Source organism: Phoenix dactylifera, chromosome 5 (genome assembly GCF_051530095.1).
Source record: "Phoenix dactylifera cultivar Ajwa chromosome 5, Ajwa_hap1_PhDact_Kaust_v1.1, whole genome shotgun sequence".
In the NCBI taxonomy this organism is placed as follows: domain Eukaryota; kingdom Viridiplantae; phylum Streptophyta; class Magnoliopsida; order Arecales; family Arecaceae; genus Phoenix; species Phoenix dactylifera.
Genome location: NC_143194.1, coordinates 30594152 through 30611177, shown reverse-complemented (window position 1 = coordinate 30611177; position 17026 = coordinate 30594152). Strand labels below are relative to the sequence as shown.

Sequence of the window (17026 nt, the reverse complement as noted above, 5' to 3'; positions counted from 1 at the left end):
GGCGCCAACGCCTCGTCTTGCCGCCAAAATTGCACCGCTGATAGATCCTCGAATCGCAGCAGAGGGAGCGAGTTGGGGCGAGCGAGAGGGAGGGAGAGATGGATGCGTTCGGGGGATTCTTCGTCGACGAGAAAGCGGTCCGAGTGGAGAACATCTTCCTAGAATTCCTCAAGAGGTACTCAAGATTCTACCCTTTTTTTACTCTTTTCTTAGGGTTTTCTCTTCTTTTCTTGGGGTTTCCGTTAGATTTGATCTCTTATGCTTCTTCTTGTTGATGTATTTAAGGTTCAAACTTGATCCCAATGCCATGGAGCTCTTCTACGAGTCGGAGATCGAGGTGATGAGGTCCAAGGAATCCACTACCATGTATGTGGATTTCTCCCATGTCATGCGCTTCAATGACGTTCTCCAGAAGGCCATTGGGGAGGAGTATCTCAGGTAAAATTCTTGTTTCTTTACCCTTTCCTTTGGTTCGGATTCAAAGACATGGTATCAATTTGGCTCATTTTTACCAGATTCGAGCCCTATCTGAGAAATGCTTGCAAGAGGTTCGTAATGGAGCACAAATCAAGCGAGAATAGGCCTGCCATCATCTCCGATGACAGCCCTAATAGAGACATAAATGTCGCATTCTACAACATCCCACTGCTGAAGAGGTATTGCCGGATTCTTGGATTTTTTTGTACCTTTTAAAAGTTATTTTTTTCCTTCTTTTCCTTCCATTGGTTGGAAAGTTGCTTCTTTTACTACGTATAACTTGCTTGGAAAACTGGAATTGTTCTAGACTGAGAGATCTGACGACATCAGAGATTGGAAAGCTGACCTCAGTGATGGGGGTGGTAACACGGACAAGCGAGGTCCGACCTGAGCTCCTGCAAGGGACATTCAAGTGCCTTGAATGTGGTGGAGTTGTAAAGAATGTGGAGCAGCAGTACAAATACACGGAGGTAAATTTAGCTAATTCCGTTTTCATCTATAATGTAATTATTATCAGGTGATCCTTATTTCATGATATGTTCGTTTATTGTACAACTTTATCAAAAGAAAAAAGAAAAAAAAAACTAATGTCTTTCATGAGTTATTTTTTTTCAATTTCGAGTTATTAGTGAGTCGATTATGATCATAGTGATTGTCATTTTCTTTAGCCCATAATCTGCATGAATGCAACATGTGCAAACCGAACTAAGTGGGCACTGCTCCGGCAAGAAAGCAAGTTCACAGATTGGCAGAGGGTAAGGATGCAAGAAACATCAAAGGAGATACCTGCTGGGTCTCTCCCTCGTTCCCTGGATGTCATCCTCCGGCATGAGATTGTTGAGAAGGCAAGGGCAGGAGACACGTAAGCTTGCTCACCACTTAAGCTATCTATAACCAACATATGATATTCACTTTTTTCTAATGGTCACATTTCGGGCATATCTAGGGTCATCTTCACAGGAACTTTGGTTGCGGTGCCAGATGTGATGGCATTGACTTCACCTGGTGAGAGAGCAGAGTGCCGGCGAGAGGCTCCTCAGCGTCGGAATGCATCTGGCGGTCATGAAGGTGTCAGGGGCCTTAGGGCTCTGGGAGTAAGAGACCTCTCATATCGCCTTGCTTTCATTGCGAACTCTGTGCAGGTTTGAATATTTTCGAGTGGCAATTTTGGAATCCAATATGTTGTTATCACTCTTCTAATCCAGTGTTTTCTTTTCTTTGTATTCCATCCTTCTGGTGTTTAGCTTGCAGATGGTAGAAGGGATGGGGACATCAGGGACAGGAGGATGGATGGTGATGACCATGACAAACTGGAGTTCACTGTAGGTTCTTGAATTTTACTAGCTATATTTCATTTCATTTCATTGATTTTCTCTACCTGACAATTTTTGTTCATGCTTCTATACTGCTCCAAGGTCAGAGCTGAGGATTGCAGGCCATGGTTTAAGGCCTTGTCATGTGTGAATTATTGTCCAATTAGCTTTTACACTTAGTCAGCCATTATGGACCTTCATGATCTTGTTGAATGTCCTAAGCATCATTTGCTTTTTCATTTACCTTGTCCAGTTTCAACATTTAACTGGAGATTTTTTGCTGTCCAGGTTGTCAGGATAATATTTATTTCCATGTATTTAATATGAATTTCTTTTCTTATCTTTAGGTCTTACCTCTTTGCACCGTCTCCAACAGGAGCCCCTTGTGCCTTATTACATTTTCATTCCCTTGTTTTGTTTTCACATGCTCAAAAACATCACTGTATTGTTCTCAAGCTGGCATGCAACGTCATTTTTCCACCACCTGGTCTTGCTAAAGATATACAATTTTATTTGACTCTTATAATTTTCTGTGGCAGCAAGAAGAGGAAGATGAGGTTATGAGGATGAGGAACACTCCTGATTTTTTCAATAAACTAATTGATAGCATATGTCCCACTGTTTTTGGCCATCAAGAAATAAAAAGAGCGGTACTTCTTATGTTGTTGGGCGGTGTGCACAAGTTAACCCATGAAGGAATCAACCTTAGAGGTGATATCAATGTGTGCATTGTTGGAGATCCGAGTTGTGCTAAGTCTCAGTTTCTAAAGTATGTATATCTTCATCTTTGGCTATTCCAGACAGCTTGTTTTCTTCATAGTTGTGACATTTTGATTAATCTACTTAGTTTTGCAGCATTGGAACCACCAGTTGATCACAACCATCAATATTAGCTATTAAATCAAAATAATACAACTATAAATATTTGGGCCGATGCAAGATAGAATTAGATGAATGTAACTTGTTTGGTCCAATTTAGATGGTCAGGGCAACTAAAAAATTCCTAACATTTATTCAAGTGCCCAGCTGGTTGAATAATTAAGATTGATGATCTGCTGAAACACAAATCAATAATGTGCCTATTAACTTGACTGTTGTTCCATAAAAAACAATGTTCTATTTCCTTTTTCTACATTTATTATTTCACAATGCTCATTTCACTATGTTTATCTGCACAGTCATTGTCAATTGATGTATTCTTACCTATAATTGTCCATTCAACAGGTATACTATCGGCCTAGTTCCCCGATCTGTTTATACATCAGGAAAATCCTCATCTGCTGCAGGTTTGACGGCAACAGTGGCTAAAGAGCCTGAGACTGGCGAGTTTTGTATTGAGGTATTTGTTTTTGGCAATAGCTATTCTACATCTTTTCAACTTATCTTATCTAATTTTATACAGATCTCAAAAGTGAAATTACAATTATGTGCAATGGTGAGCATGACATGTTGAGGAAATGGATATACACGTACATTGCACTTTGAAAAGTTATCATGGATCTGGTTGGTTCATTATCAAGTGATCTCTAGTTACTATTAAACACTGACTGGGTTGATTTTTTCATCTGACCTTCTGAAAACATTTCTAAAATTGTTTTCCATTTGGTGTTTGCAAACATCTTCTGTGGAAGAATGATTGATTCTAAATAGAGGATGGCTAGAACATTTTGGCTTTTGTTGTTTGCTCAATCTAGTTATCAGATGCAATGCCTTTTCCACAAAAAAAGCAATGCCTTTTCTTAAATGAAGAAAATTTAAAAATCATTATTATATTTTATGGTCTAGATTGCATGTTTATGAAGTTTAGTCTTGTTTTTAATTGACTGTTATTTTGTATGGTATATGTTTTGTCTTTACGGGTAGGTGCACTGATGAAATTTTCTGCTAGAGCATCTCAGTATTTCTTATTTTCTCGAGCTAGTCATCAGATGCAATACATTTTCCTTTAAATGAAGAAAATGTCAATGTGCAATAACTTTGAATCGTTACTAAGTTTTACAGTCTAGATTGTGAGTTTATCAAGGTTTGGCAGTTTTTAATTGATTGCTACTTTTTATGATATATTCTTTGCTTTTACAGGCAGGTGCATTGATGCTGGCTGATAATGGTGTATGTTGCATTGATGAATTCGATAAAATGGATATAAGGGACCAGGTAGATTTTTTTACTGCAATTACTTTTGTATTTTTAACAAGTTGAGTGAGTGGAGTGCTGACTTCTGTAGTTGATTTTAAGGTTGCCATACATGAAGCAATGGAACAGCAGACTATAAGTATCACAAAAGCAGGAATACAAGCCACATTGAATGCTAGAACCTCCATTTTAGCAGCTGCAAATCCTACTGGAGGACGCTATGACAAGTCAAAACCACTCAAGGTATGCCTTTCTTACAGGAATTTTGATCTTTTTTTATCTAGCTTGAAAATTTCATTTTTACTTATTATGAGTGACATAGTAGCAAATGATGTTTGGGTTTTGTTACATTTTAATAGGTTTCTGATCCTTATCTGTGATCTTTAAATCGTACCAAAGGTCTTCTATGCAACTTTTGAATTAAATCATGACAAACAATCTTGATTCTCTCTTTTGTACAGTACAATGTAGCCCTTCCTCCTGCTCTTCTGTCAAGGTTCGATCTAGTATATGTTATGATTGATGAACCAGATGAAAACACTGATTACCATATTGCCCACCACATTGTGAGAGTTCATCAGAAACATGAAGATGCACTTGCCCCTGCATTTACCACGTCAGAGTTGAAGCGTTATATCACATATGCAAAGTCATTGAAACCTCAGGTATGTTACTTTTCCTTGTTGCTTGAGCCTTGTGTACTTAAAAAAAATTGTGATCTTCTCCATGACTTAATTCTTGATTGGGCTATATAAATGCAGCTGAGCTCAGAAGCAAAAAAAGTGCTAGTGGAATCATATGTCACTCTTCGGAGAGGGGACACTACTCCTGGAACCAGAGTTGCTTACAGAATGACAGTTAGGCAGCTGGAGGCATTGATAAGGCTATCTGAAGCCATTGCTCGGTGTCACTTGGAGAAAGTGGTATGCAATTTTTTCCTCCCACTCTCTTACTGTGCATTATATCCGTATGTTTCTCAACTACATGGATAGTGATGCAAGTTTTTCCTCCTACTCTGTTAAGTGGGCTGAATTTTGTCATGCTATGAGTTTTCTGCTCATGCACTGTGGGTGCTCTTTTAACATTTTCTGGGTTAATGCTTTTAGGTGCTTCCAGCACATGTTCGCATGGCGGTAAGGCTGCTAAAAACATCCATTATCAGGCAAGAAATTTTTCTGTTCTTCCACTTGCATGATGTTTTTTTCTTCGAATGCTTAAATTTAATATAAACACATGTTATGCAGTGTTGAATCAAGCGAAATTGATCTTTCTGATTTCCAAGATCATGAAGATGGTGATGGGAACAGAGCTTCTGATCAAGCTGCTGCAGAACCAGCTCCTGCAAATGTTGATCCAGTACCAGAAAATGAAGGTGGACTGTTATATCAATATAATCAATTGATCATTTGATTATGAATTTAATATCATGATATTAATTACTTATAGTTTAATTCAAAAATCTTAATAGGTAATGAACAAGAGACTGAGAGCCGACAGAAGAAGAAACTGGTTATAACAGAAGACCATTTTCAGAGAGTTACTCAAGCTCTTGTTATGCGCTTGCGACAGCATGAAGAGGCAGTAATGCAAGATGGTATGAGGAACTCTGTTGCCATGTATTTTTCTTTTTTTTCTTTTTGTAGACATTATGTTTTGTCTTTGCTCTTTTTTTAGAAATATGAACTGTCTTTTTCGGCCAGTTGAAAAGGACAATAATCTATTGCATCACTGATATTGTAACCCTAAGGTCATCTGATTACCAATTTACCCTTTTTTATCATACTAGATACTTCACTAGAAACTATGCTGCTAGATGAAGTTGAAAGTGATTCACTCAGAGGTGTTGGTGAACAAAATATATGGTCACATATTCACCCTGATGCAGGCCATCTCAAAAGAGAAAAACAGAAGCATACAATTGTGTGCTTAAATTTACTGAAATATGCGAAGATATACAATAAAATATTAGCTTGGATGATTTTACTGGATAATGTAGTCTCTGAGTTACATTCACCCACATTGACTGTGCATATGCAAATCTTGTAGTGTGACTGATTAATGAACTGACAAAAGCATACATGTTTGGGCACTTTTAAATATATGCGCAGAAAATACAGCTACCATTACATCAAAATAACTATATGTAAACATGATGGTTGTTGGCTCCCATGAGCATCTTCCAATAAAATTGGAAATAAATAGGAATTTATTATGTGAATTATCCTACTTTTAAGTCAAAGGCATGATTGCTATTTTTGAAACTAAGACCATGATCAATGTTTGGTGTTTCAATGCTCCTACTATAGGAGCACCATGATATATTGAGAAAATATTATCTTTAAAATTTTATCAGAAAAGTTTTATTTGAAAAGACCGGAGGCGGCAAAGGGTGACCATGCCTAGGTAGGTGCCAAGAGGTCATGTCAAAATAATAAATTTGAAACTAATATAAATAGTGAGAAATGTTTAAAAATAATAATTACAATACAAAAGATGAAACATAGCATATCAAGTAGGATGCAGTAAGTTAAGATCCAAGAAAATGAAACACAGCATATCACATAAGATGCAATAAATCAATCTGAAGTACCATCTTGATAACATTCAAGACCAATTATAGATCAATTTCAGCCTTCATACTCAAACCTGATACAAAACATTTAAGGTGGGCACTTAGGCAGCCAAGCAAGCAAGTTTTTTTTAAAACCAATAATAGATGGTGTTTCTGTTGGAGGATTAGTGCAGCATCTTTTTCAAGCGTAGATTGCATTTGTGCTTATTTGGCTCCGCACCTTGTAAATGGAAGGTGCCTGCTGTGTTTGGGGATTTAGTTTCTTTAAATATATATAGTGGACAAAGCCCCAGTACTTCTAGGAGTGTAAATTTGGGGAAGCTTTAGGCAGTCCCTATTCGTAATGGAAACTTGGGCACTAAGGCAAAAAATTTACATGGAATTATCTTGCCTCTCTTCTTAATGGCTTTAACGTTCCTAGATAAGCCTGAAGAGCAGCTTTGTTAACTGCAAAGTTGAAATGCCCAGAGAGCTTCTGCAAATATGTAGAGTCTTATTGACTTGAAGCTTTCTTTTAATGGGTATGAGAATTCATTTACTTTACATGCACTAATAAACATATACGCATGCATACATGCTTCTGATTATATTTAATCCTTCAATGTAAATATATGTCATGTAGTAATTTTGTTAAGTTTTTCTTTGCTTTTATTTTCAGTAAGTAATTTTCCTTGAGGAGAGCTCTTCCTAAGGAGCTATTGCAAAGGACTCTTTTCACAAAACCATGAACATATTTGGATAAATTATTTTCAAGCAAATCAAGCCACTTGCCTCTCAAATTTCAAGAGGCATGATTTTAAGCACAGATTTGTTGAAGATATGTTAGCACTAGTTCTCTGATAGATTTTATCTAGTTCCACTGTGTACTAAGTTTAGGATTTGTTATTGTAGGCATAGCCATACAAGCATAAGAAAGTATTATTTAAATCCCAAGCAAATCTCGTTGTTATCAATTTTTTGGGAGACATGGTGAGAACTAAATTTTCTTGTTTGGTCAGTGCTTCGTGTCATCTGGGGGGTCAAGCTAATGTTACAGTTCCCGACTCAAGTGATATCTCCTCCAATGTGTGATTTTTAAAATTTTGCAGGAAGTGGTTTGGCTGGCATGAAGCAAGGCGATCTAATTGTTTGGTATGTCGAGCAGCAGAATGCCCAAGGTGCATACAGTTCCACCGATGAAGTGCGGGAAGAGGTCAAGTGCATCAAAGCTATTATAGAGGTATACCTAACCATGAAGAATGCTAACTTCTTCAGTCCATGTTATACATTCTAACCATTTGTCAAGACGCTTAAAGCTGTGGAAATGGTATTAATGCAGAGGTTGATACAAAGGGAAGGACATCTGATTGTCATAGATGATGGGACAGGCTCAGCAGCTGCAGATGGTGGTGAAGCGAGGAGATCCTCTGAGAATCGGATTTTAGCTGTGGCTCCAAATTATGTCATTGATTGACAAACAACTTATAAAATTTTAATTTAAGACATTTCCAACAATCAACTTCCCACTTTGGATGTCCCGTTTGACGCTTCTGCTTATACATTAAACATAATGAAGATATCTTTGGAAGAAAACAAGGTGAAGACATCACAGACTGCAGCTGGCCGTTGCTTGTTTTAGCTGTTTGATGGCAGCAACTAGGGTTTCCCATCAGCATCGCCAGGAAAACAGATACTTGGTGAGTCACTCTGTATTGATGATTCATGCTCATGCTGCATGATAGAAGCAGTAGGGCCATTTTTTGGAGATCTGCAGGTGAGAATTTTATTGGATCAAGGAGAGAATGATAGCTTTATTTTGTTTATCAACAAAACTTTACTCCTATGTTGGCTGATAGATTGTGTTTTTTCTTGTAATGCATTGGTTCGACGATGTTGTAATCAAACAACAGCTTAAGCTACAGTATTTGCTTCCATATGACATTGTCCAATGCTCTCTAAGTTTTATAAGTTAAAAAAATTTCATTTATATTTTCTTTTCTTTTAATGTGAAGAACAAAGATTCCAATAAATGTTGATTTAACCCAACTGATTTGTGAAATGGGTGAGTCTTCCGCTTCTTTATTGAACTCCAGTTTTGATTGCTATGGACCTAGCCTGTCAGCTATGCTGCAAAATAAAATATCATGATTCAAAATCCAGATGTTATCAATCTGCACTTCCTATGGTACTGGTACTCAAGCCGGTATGCTATACGACTTTTTTTGGTTCATTCTGCCTGCTGCATTTCGCTTGCCTTTCCACTCGTAGAGATATGATTTTTGTATAGAATTAGTCTTGTAATTAGGCATAAACATAGCATTCGCCAAATTGGATGCGAGGAGCACTTAAATTTGATCAATCACCTGTTGTTTCCGTTGCTGACCCGGGGAACTGACCATACTCGTCACCTTGTTCTCCGAGTCCCACCAGCTTTCCTACCCAAACCCTTTAATAAAAAAAATCAATTTCTTTCCCTGGGGGGTTGGTTGGAGTTTTTAAATGAGAATGATGAAAAAATAGCATTTTCATGCAAAAAAAATTCATAAAAAGTATAAAAAAACTATTTTTTTCACCGGTTAAATATTGAAATATTTTTTTTATTTTTTTTTTGCTAAACCTTGAAATATTTTTTAAAAAAAATATTTTTAAGCTATCAAAATTTATAAATAATTTTTTTTGAACCTAATGAATCCTTGTTGCTGAATCCAGTGAAGCTCTCTTAACATGCACAGATGGGGTGTTTTGCAACTGCTCAATTTCTAGTCCACCCACTGATCCACAAAATTGCACTATAATACTTCGAAGTTGGGTCCTAATTAATTCTGGACGTATCTCGTTCCAGTTCCATTTCTAGCTCGATTTGAGACCTTAAAAAAATCTTAAATTTAGTTTGACTGTCAATAGCAGGGTCTCTCTCTCTCTCTCTCTCTCTCTCTCTCTCTCATATTAAGCTATATATCCGGCATGTGAGTTGTTCCACAGCAATCAATTAACGTCACGCTTTTACAATGGTTGCTTGCAAGACCTGGCATGCGTCATAAACAAAACCTTGGTGAGGGCAATCCAAAACCCTGGCCGTTCATGTTGATGCCATTAATGGCGTCCCTCTCAGCCACAATCCTTTAGCTTTGGTTGGTGATGATTGCGGGCTGGTGGTCCATTTGTCCTGTTGATGAGAGCATTTATTCCTCCCTCCCTCCAAGGCTGCAACAAGGCTCGCACGGACAAATTGCATCTCTACCTTCCCCCACTCAATCACTATTAGCAAATTAAAATCCTGGATCGGTCGCCGTCACCGCCAAAGTATTTTGAGCGCATGACTTGGACACGAGCTTTCGATACTTTAGGGATTGTTCGGATACCTGTAAGGCTGTAAGCGGAGAAGAAGTATTTTGACCGTCACCGTTTGGTAATCTCCGAGTCCATTAGCATAAGTGGAAGTACTTATAACAACTCATCAGGGGGAAGGAAGGGTTCCATGTGAGGACCAGATATATCATCTGAACATCTGGCATGTTCATTTTATGCAAGCATTTCTTCCTATTGTAAATGCCAAGCAATTGAAATAATTTTTCGTGCATAACTAGTCAGCTCTAGTTACTCCAATAATTCAGAAATGCATAAAAAATAGATAGAATCAACTATAGAATAACCTTCTTGCTTCCCATGGTTACTACTAAGGCTGCAAATGAGTCAGGTTAATCTGTTACTGGACCCAACTCACTTAAATCCGACCCGATCCATTTTGGATGACCGTGGGGCAGGGTCGAGTCCTAAAATTGGATCTGTTTCATTTTCTAGGTTGGGTCTGGATTTACTGAACTCAGATTAGACTCAAACCGATCTGATCCATTTGAAATTTGAGTAATTTTGGATTTTCAATCCTATGGCTCGATTCGACCCGATCTGACTCGAATTTGTAAAATTATTTTGACTCGCAGGCTACAGCCCGAGAGGGTTCAAACAAGTTCTGAAGCCATAGATGGGTTGATCCAAATCCGACCCGACTCAAACTCAAATTTTTTGGATTAGGTTTAGGTTATATATGGACCTTTCCTATTTGCACCCCTTACTGATTATATTAATTGTCGCATTCGGAGAACATTCTAGCTAGCTTGCATTGACTCATAATTTTTATCGACCAATAAAATTAATAAATGTCATGTCATTGTATATACAAAAGTTTATCTAAAAAATTAATTAAAAAAATTATTTAAATTTTTAATTTTGTATAAATTTTTAAAATTTATCTTGTGTATAGGCTATAATTGATGTGAAATTAAACACATCAACTAGCCACCTAATAGAAGAGACGTTGAGACAGCAGATTTGCATGATTGCTTCCAACAGGCCAGCTATACCCAGCTACAAGGAACTGTAGTCAACCGGGAGGTTCCAATTAGCCCTCTGATTCAACTAATCAAACGGGTATAGCTGCCGAGATACATCAGCTATATGCTATCACCCTAGGCCCTGGCTCCGAATGCCTCCTCAGCAAACGGGACGCTGATGCCTCTCAACTTGATTAGATGCCTCACCACCCTCCTCATTTCACGGACCCCACCACATTAATAACTTCTATCTCTACCTGCCACTAGGTTTCCATCCTGACCCAGATAGCCAAAACTAAAAGACTGCTAATAAAATGTCAATGCAAACTTATCAATATTCCTATCCATGGCGTTGCGTGTGGGAAAACCTCCATGCGAGGAGAGCAGTGGAGGGATCAAACTGTCTAAGGATTAAGCTCTTGACCTCACCCAGGGTATAGTTTCTCCTGCTCAAGGCCCCGCGCGGGGGTTGCCATGGCGCTCCCAATATCTGCGTGGGGTCTCGGGAGACATCGGATGCACTATCACATGAAACCAGCCCTCCTGTTTCTGACTCAATAAAAGCTGTTCTTATCTCCACAACCTTCTAAGGAAAGCTATCAAGTATTGCAAGGACAACGTTATATACATCAAACCAAGAAATAAATGGCCCCGATTTAGTGTCACTCTTACAGTTTGGTGTATAATCAGAAGGAGATGGGAGTGAAGGACAGCTAGCACAAAAAGAATGGACCCAAACAAACACAGCCCCTCTCCTCAGAAGCCTTTCTTTCCTTTGTTCATTTCTTTATGAGATATTACACTACACAATGATAAGGATGATAATAGTAACAAATATGATAAGAAAACCCAATCACCTTCCAAAAGTGAGAGAGCCCAAACATATACCACGCGGCAGTTCATAATACTACACAGCTTGCCCTTCTTCACAGCAGCAATAAAAACGAAAACCCAACATAAATACGTAGAAGAAATGAAGGAAGAAAGAGAGAAGAGAGAACGTAAATGGAGGAAAGAAAGAATAACAAATCATGTGAACGTGGGGTGGTGGTAGTTGTACAAGTCCATGGGGGTTGGAGTTGAACTTGGGATGACCGAACCCATAGTCAAGGCTTTGGCGGCTCCTCGGCCGGCGCGGCGGGGGTCGCCTCCTCGGTGGGAGGAGGGGGAGGGGTGGTGGCCTCCTCCGCCTGTTTGACCTCTTCTTTCTTCTCTTCGGTGGCTGCCAATGCCTCCTCTTTGCAGCTGCTCTCCTCGGCGGGGGCGGCTGGCTCGGCGGCAGGGGCCGGGGCCTGCTCGGTCACCACGAAGGTGGAAACCCTCTCGAAGATGAAGAAGATCGGGCCTGTGACGTAGCTAGGGCCAAACTTGGTGGCGGCCTCGCCGGCGGCCTTAGAGCCAGGGAACTCTGTGACAGAGATACATGATATCCTCCCATCAGATGGCTAAGCTTTTTGTTTCTTCTTTAGAAAAAATATAAAAACGAAAGCCTTTTTATTACTACTGAGATTATGTTTATGTTTTATTACCGATCTTCGCTAATTCCTCAAGGAATTTAGTGACAGCCGTCGAGTTCTCCTTCACTCCTGCTTCTGTGCGGTCCTTCACCACAGACTGTATCAATAAAAACCATTATCATAAACAGTCTTCTATGGTGAATACATATATTATGGTTCTCTCAGAAAAAAAAAAAGAATATATATTATGGGAGGTGCTATATAGATATATATATGATGTTTGAATCAATTTCAAATAGTTTTACTGAAAAATAATCTTACCAATATTATCTTATTTTATGTCTTTTTATGGATTGGAGAGGCTTTAATTACCTTGATCTCAGCGGAAGAAGCTTCATAGATCTCTACTACTTTGGGCTGGAGCTCGATCTTTTTCTCTTCAAACTCCTTGTTGATCTCCTCCTGTACCAAACCAAAAGTATAAGGTAGAGGAAAAAGAAAAGCACAGAGCAAGAAGGAGATGGGAAGCAAAAACGCCACCTTGGACTCATCAAAGGACTTGCACGCCTCGGCAGCAGCTGCCTTCTTGCCGTTCTTCTCGAACATCTTCTTAATCTTTGGAAGAAGTTTGGACTTCCAGTAACCCATCTCTCCTCTCTTTTGTCTGCTACCCTCTCTTTAGTTTGCCAAAAGTCTATATGGAAAGCAAGTGCAAGAGATGTATATTAACATCTGAGAAGATAACAAATTAACAGCAGATAACACCACGACTCTTTAGCAAAAAAAAAAAAAAAAAAAAAACACCACGACACAGGTATCAATCAAACCATGTGGAGGGAAGGAGAAAAGAATACATACTAGCTAGATCCCTCTTCTCCCCTTCTCTCCTCGTCCTCTTCTTCTTCTTCTTCTCTTTGCGACCAAGGAGCCGGAATCACCAACCGTACGTACAAAACAAAAGTAATGTCCAGGAACCACGAAGCCTGGCAGGGAAATATAGAAGGTCCTGCCACCAAAACAACCTTGTCGTTCTCTTAAATTACGATAACATCCGGGGGGTTCACAACGCCGGTTACGTGGCCGCGGCTTTTGGCTTGAGATGCCGGCGCATGATGGGATTAGGAGGACGCGAGAGGGTCTACGGTCATTACGTATAATAGTAAGGGTATTACTGTAAATATACGTTGGAAAGAGGGTCGAAGTTTAAGAACCCGGGAGCGACAGCTGGCGATACAGAGACGCAATGCTTGGGTGGCACTCCTCAGTTTATGGGTCCCACCGAGAGAAGGAGGGAAACGATTTTTTCCATTAAAATTCTCCTCGTGTGGGCCCAGGGAACCCAATCGGGGCCTCTCCCCTACCACGTGGCTTCGCTGTCTGGGGGATCCAAGCCGCGGTGGCGTCTTTCGTTTTGCTCCCAAGATGACCACACGTTCCGCTATCACTGCCTCAATTTGAAAATTTTTGTTTGGTTGCACCGCTTACCATCCGGTGAACGGTGGCAAATCTCCTCCCACACGTGCAAACCAAGCCCTGGACGTGGTAGGTACACTAAACCACCGCAGATCATGGAAGTTATGCTCCCATCCAAGATGTTCGTTGCATCAAATCACCTTTGGTGGAAATTGATGTATATTTACCTTCATATCTCCTACATCTCTCTCTACCTTGTCTTTTATGACAGGTAATTTATTTGATCAGAGTTACGCATTCAAGCAATGCTTCAATGAGTTGTAACTCTTGTGCAGTAGGTTCATATGAATCATATCAGGTCTAATCTTAGATTAACCAAGTAGACATTAGCAATTTTCAAGTCATGGAAATGAAGTTGTTGAAATCCGGCCAAATTGGGAATTCAAGTAGAGATCTCTTTTCATTCAAGTCTATAAAATTCAATCCAAACGTAACGAGTTTTATATCGAGTTCAGAATTGTTTAATCTTTGCTTGAATCTAATTTTAATAAAACTAGTTGCCACTAATCTATGATAGCGTTGGATCTAGCTTGAATCAAGTAGATGATTAGTTGCAGAGTATTCTAATGTTGCATAGAAGCAATAGTGCGTTGGTCGAATGTTTATATTAATATTTTGCACAATTATATTTCAATTCTATCATAAAAATATCAATAGCCAGTAACTCAGCTGGTTGGCACTAATTTTTTTTTTGGAAGAAATCTCAATTCCAATCAGAGGGGTGCCAAATAATCACTGTATTCTTGCAATTGCTGCTTAAGTATCATGAGGGTGAACATAAATATTAGCCATTGCAATGAAGAAGATTCCAGGATAAGCTGAAGACTGAAAGAGCTAAAAATATCTAGATCAAATATGAACATAGGCAGAATCTTCATCGAATATTTGTTGGAGAAGTCAGTGACTTTAGGAGGACACCAAAATCCAGCTTGTCACAGCTCAAAGATTTGAGGCAATCTTTTGGCAGATCAGATTGGCTGGCTGCATGGCCCAGACGAGGACAGCGCGTGAGTTGGTAGAGCAATGGCCTAGTTTTGTGACGCCGGTAATATCGGAATCCGAGGCGGCGGTTTTCTGGCTCCTCCCTACCAAGAATCTACGTGATTCCAGATTCTTTTCCTTTTTTTTTTTTTTTTTTTGGTAAAAGATTCTTTCCTGTTTCACTCGTCATCCTCCGCACCCATTTTCATCTCTTTCTCCACGGTCTAGACGAGCCTTTGGAATGACCCAGCTTTAAACCCTTTCATGACACAAGGGCCCAACTGCCACTCCATGTGGGCCCCTTTTGCACTGAGAGCGGGCACACGCAAGGAAAAAACGTCGTCATGATGTTTATCTCATGTGAAGAACGGAGAGGCTGGAACGGAACCCAAGGGGGTGGAATTGAGGTGAAATTTTTTGTTGGATCGGACCGACTAGTGGACCAATCACACACATATATCTTCCTCGTTTAATATGCTCGATGGTCTAATTATTAGATGGATGAGGTCAAGTGGATCAGCCAAATAATCCCTCGCGATATAAACCTTTTGTATTTAAACAATTCAAGCTACCTATTTGTATGGGCTCGTACAGACATATGTTAGTCCTGTATTAGTTATTTACCGGATAAATATTGAATACTTGTAAAAAACTAAGAAATGCAAATAAAATTTTCTGACGAGTCTTTTTGGGTAAAGTTCTGAATTGTGATATAATGGTATCGAAGCGTATTCGGCTTATGACCTATGTGGATAAGAGGACACTGCAGCATGGGTACAATGGAGCTGACCACGAGCTAATCGTGGTGTTTGTGATTGGATTAAATGGATTTGGATCCTTAGCTTGACGAAGACACCATAGTTTAAACGGGAAAATATGTAAGGACCTGTATGGGTGTCTTTTTAGTCCTACATCAGTTATTCGCTGGGTAGATTTTGAGTACTTATACAGGACCAAAAAACTCAAATAATACATTCTAATTAGTCATTTTGGGTGAGGTCCTAGATTACGACATAATAATTTGCTCCTAATAATACCGAGCTAGCACATCTTAGTAACAATAAAGCAAAAAAAAAAAAGGATTGTTCCAAATAGTGTCAAAGAGTGGATCTGATCCATGACACATGTGGACTAAGAGATACTTCAACATAGGTTTAGATTGAATTTGTGGTGCATCTGAATGAATTTGAATGAATTTGGACTCATAGCCTGATGAGGATAAGGATCCGTGCATGCATGTGTTTAGTTCTACATCGATTATTCATCAGAGAAATCTTGAAAAACTCAAAAGATACATTTCAACTATTTTTTTCTTAGGATGAGATGGTTGTTATACTTATCTACCGTGCATGAGCTCCACGATTTGGATTGGTCCACTCAAGCTGTGATTTGGTCTGCCACGGCATGTGGCGCGAGCTGGTCAAATACGCATTGCTCTTGGCCAGCTAGCTTTCTTGCACGGGTGACCTGCTGTCTTGGCTCGAGCATAAAGGAGGAATGAGAAAGGGTGACGTTCACAAGATACCTCTTATCTCGAAGGATTGCCTCAGAAAATTTAGGATGAGGCAAGTTTGTCTTGCTGACGTGTACCCTAATGTGTTTCTTGCTTTCAAGCAACCTATTATGAGATGTGCATTGAGGGAGTGGGGTCAACTCCCATAGCCCATAGAACTATAGAAGGAGGTTTAGCGAGACTTGAATCAATTTATTAGCAGACGAAGACTCACATGAAACTTCCATTTCAAGCACAAGTACTAATCAGTAGCTTGTCAACAAATCAAGGCTTGTGCCAATGGAAGAAGTTGAGCTGCGTAGAGTTGCAATGCTCTGACCCAAGAAATTAGAGTATGTTCTACCACAAATGAACAAGCTGTACGCCGCCATGTTTTTGATTCTCATGTTGGTTCATATATATGAAGCACTTAAATCTATTACTACTACTAAATATTTTTCTTGAATTGGTTATTCTTTTTTGGGTGCTCTTGATTCGAATGGTTATTCCTTCATAATACCTCCACAGGCCAATGATCTGCCAGATTCATAAGATGATAACCGGGTCAATTTCTTGTGCTTTTTTTTTTTGGTGGGTTGGTTGGGGGGTGTTAAAAAAGTCACTAAGGACCAGATCTCATATAACTTGCTTCATGTTATGGGACTTTAGTTTGTTTCTTTGGCGGATATTCCTTATAGGATCCACCTAAGATATTATGATTAATTTTCTTAGACAGCATCATGGTGGTGTTTAACTAGTATAATTGAGAAGCCCCACCATTCAATCAGTACCATAGTTTTGTTGACAACATTAACCTT

General features: G+C 39.3%; 2 protein-coding genes across 2 annotated transcripts; one reads left to right on the top strand and one right to left on the bottom strand.

Annotated features, from left to right (window-relative positions):
- The first annotated feature begins 19 nt into the window (after window positions 1-19).
- MCM6 (minichromosome maintenance (MCM2/3/5) family protein) lies at window positions 20-8410 on the top strand. The gene is made up of 18 exons (XM_008784993.5): window positions 20-175; window positions 286-438; window positions 516-656; window positions 785-947; window positions 1146-1339; window positions 1424-1619; window positions 1722-1799; window positions 2330-2559; window positions 3015-3129; window positions 3870-3944; window positions 4026-4166; window positions 4385-4588; window positions 4685-4846; window positions 5030-5085; window positions 5168-5295; window positions 5392-5517; window positions 7584-7714; window positions 7814-8410. The coding sequence occupies exons 1-18, from the start codon at window positions 99-101 to the stop codon at window positions 7946-7948; spliced, it is 2505 nt and encodes an 834-aa protein (XP_008783215.4). The 5' UTR covers window positions 20-98; the 3' UTR covers window positions 7949-8410.
- A 3148-nt stretch (window positions 8411-11558) lies between these two features.
- Window positions 11559-13262, bottom strand: LOC103702525 (plasma membrane-associated cation-binding protein 1-like). The gene is made up of 5 exons (XM_008784992.6): window positions 13121-13262; window positions 12803-12956; window positions 12635-12724; window positions 12335-12419; window positions 11559-12213 (listed from the first exon to the last, which is right to left on the bottom strand). The coding sequence occupies exons 2-5, from the start codon at window positions 12908-12910 to the stop codon at window positions 11912-11914; spliced, it is 585 nt and encodes a 194-aa protein (XP_008783214.2). The 5' UTR covers window positions 12911-12956; window positions 13121-13262; the 3' UTR covers window positions 11559-11911.
- Between the last annotated feature and the right edge of the window lie 3764 nt (window positions 13263-17026).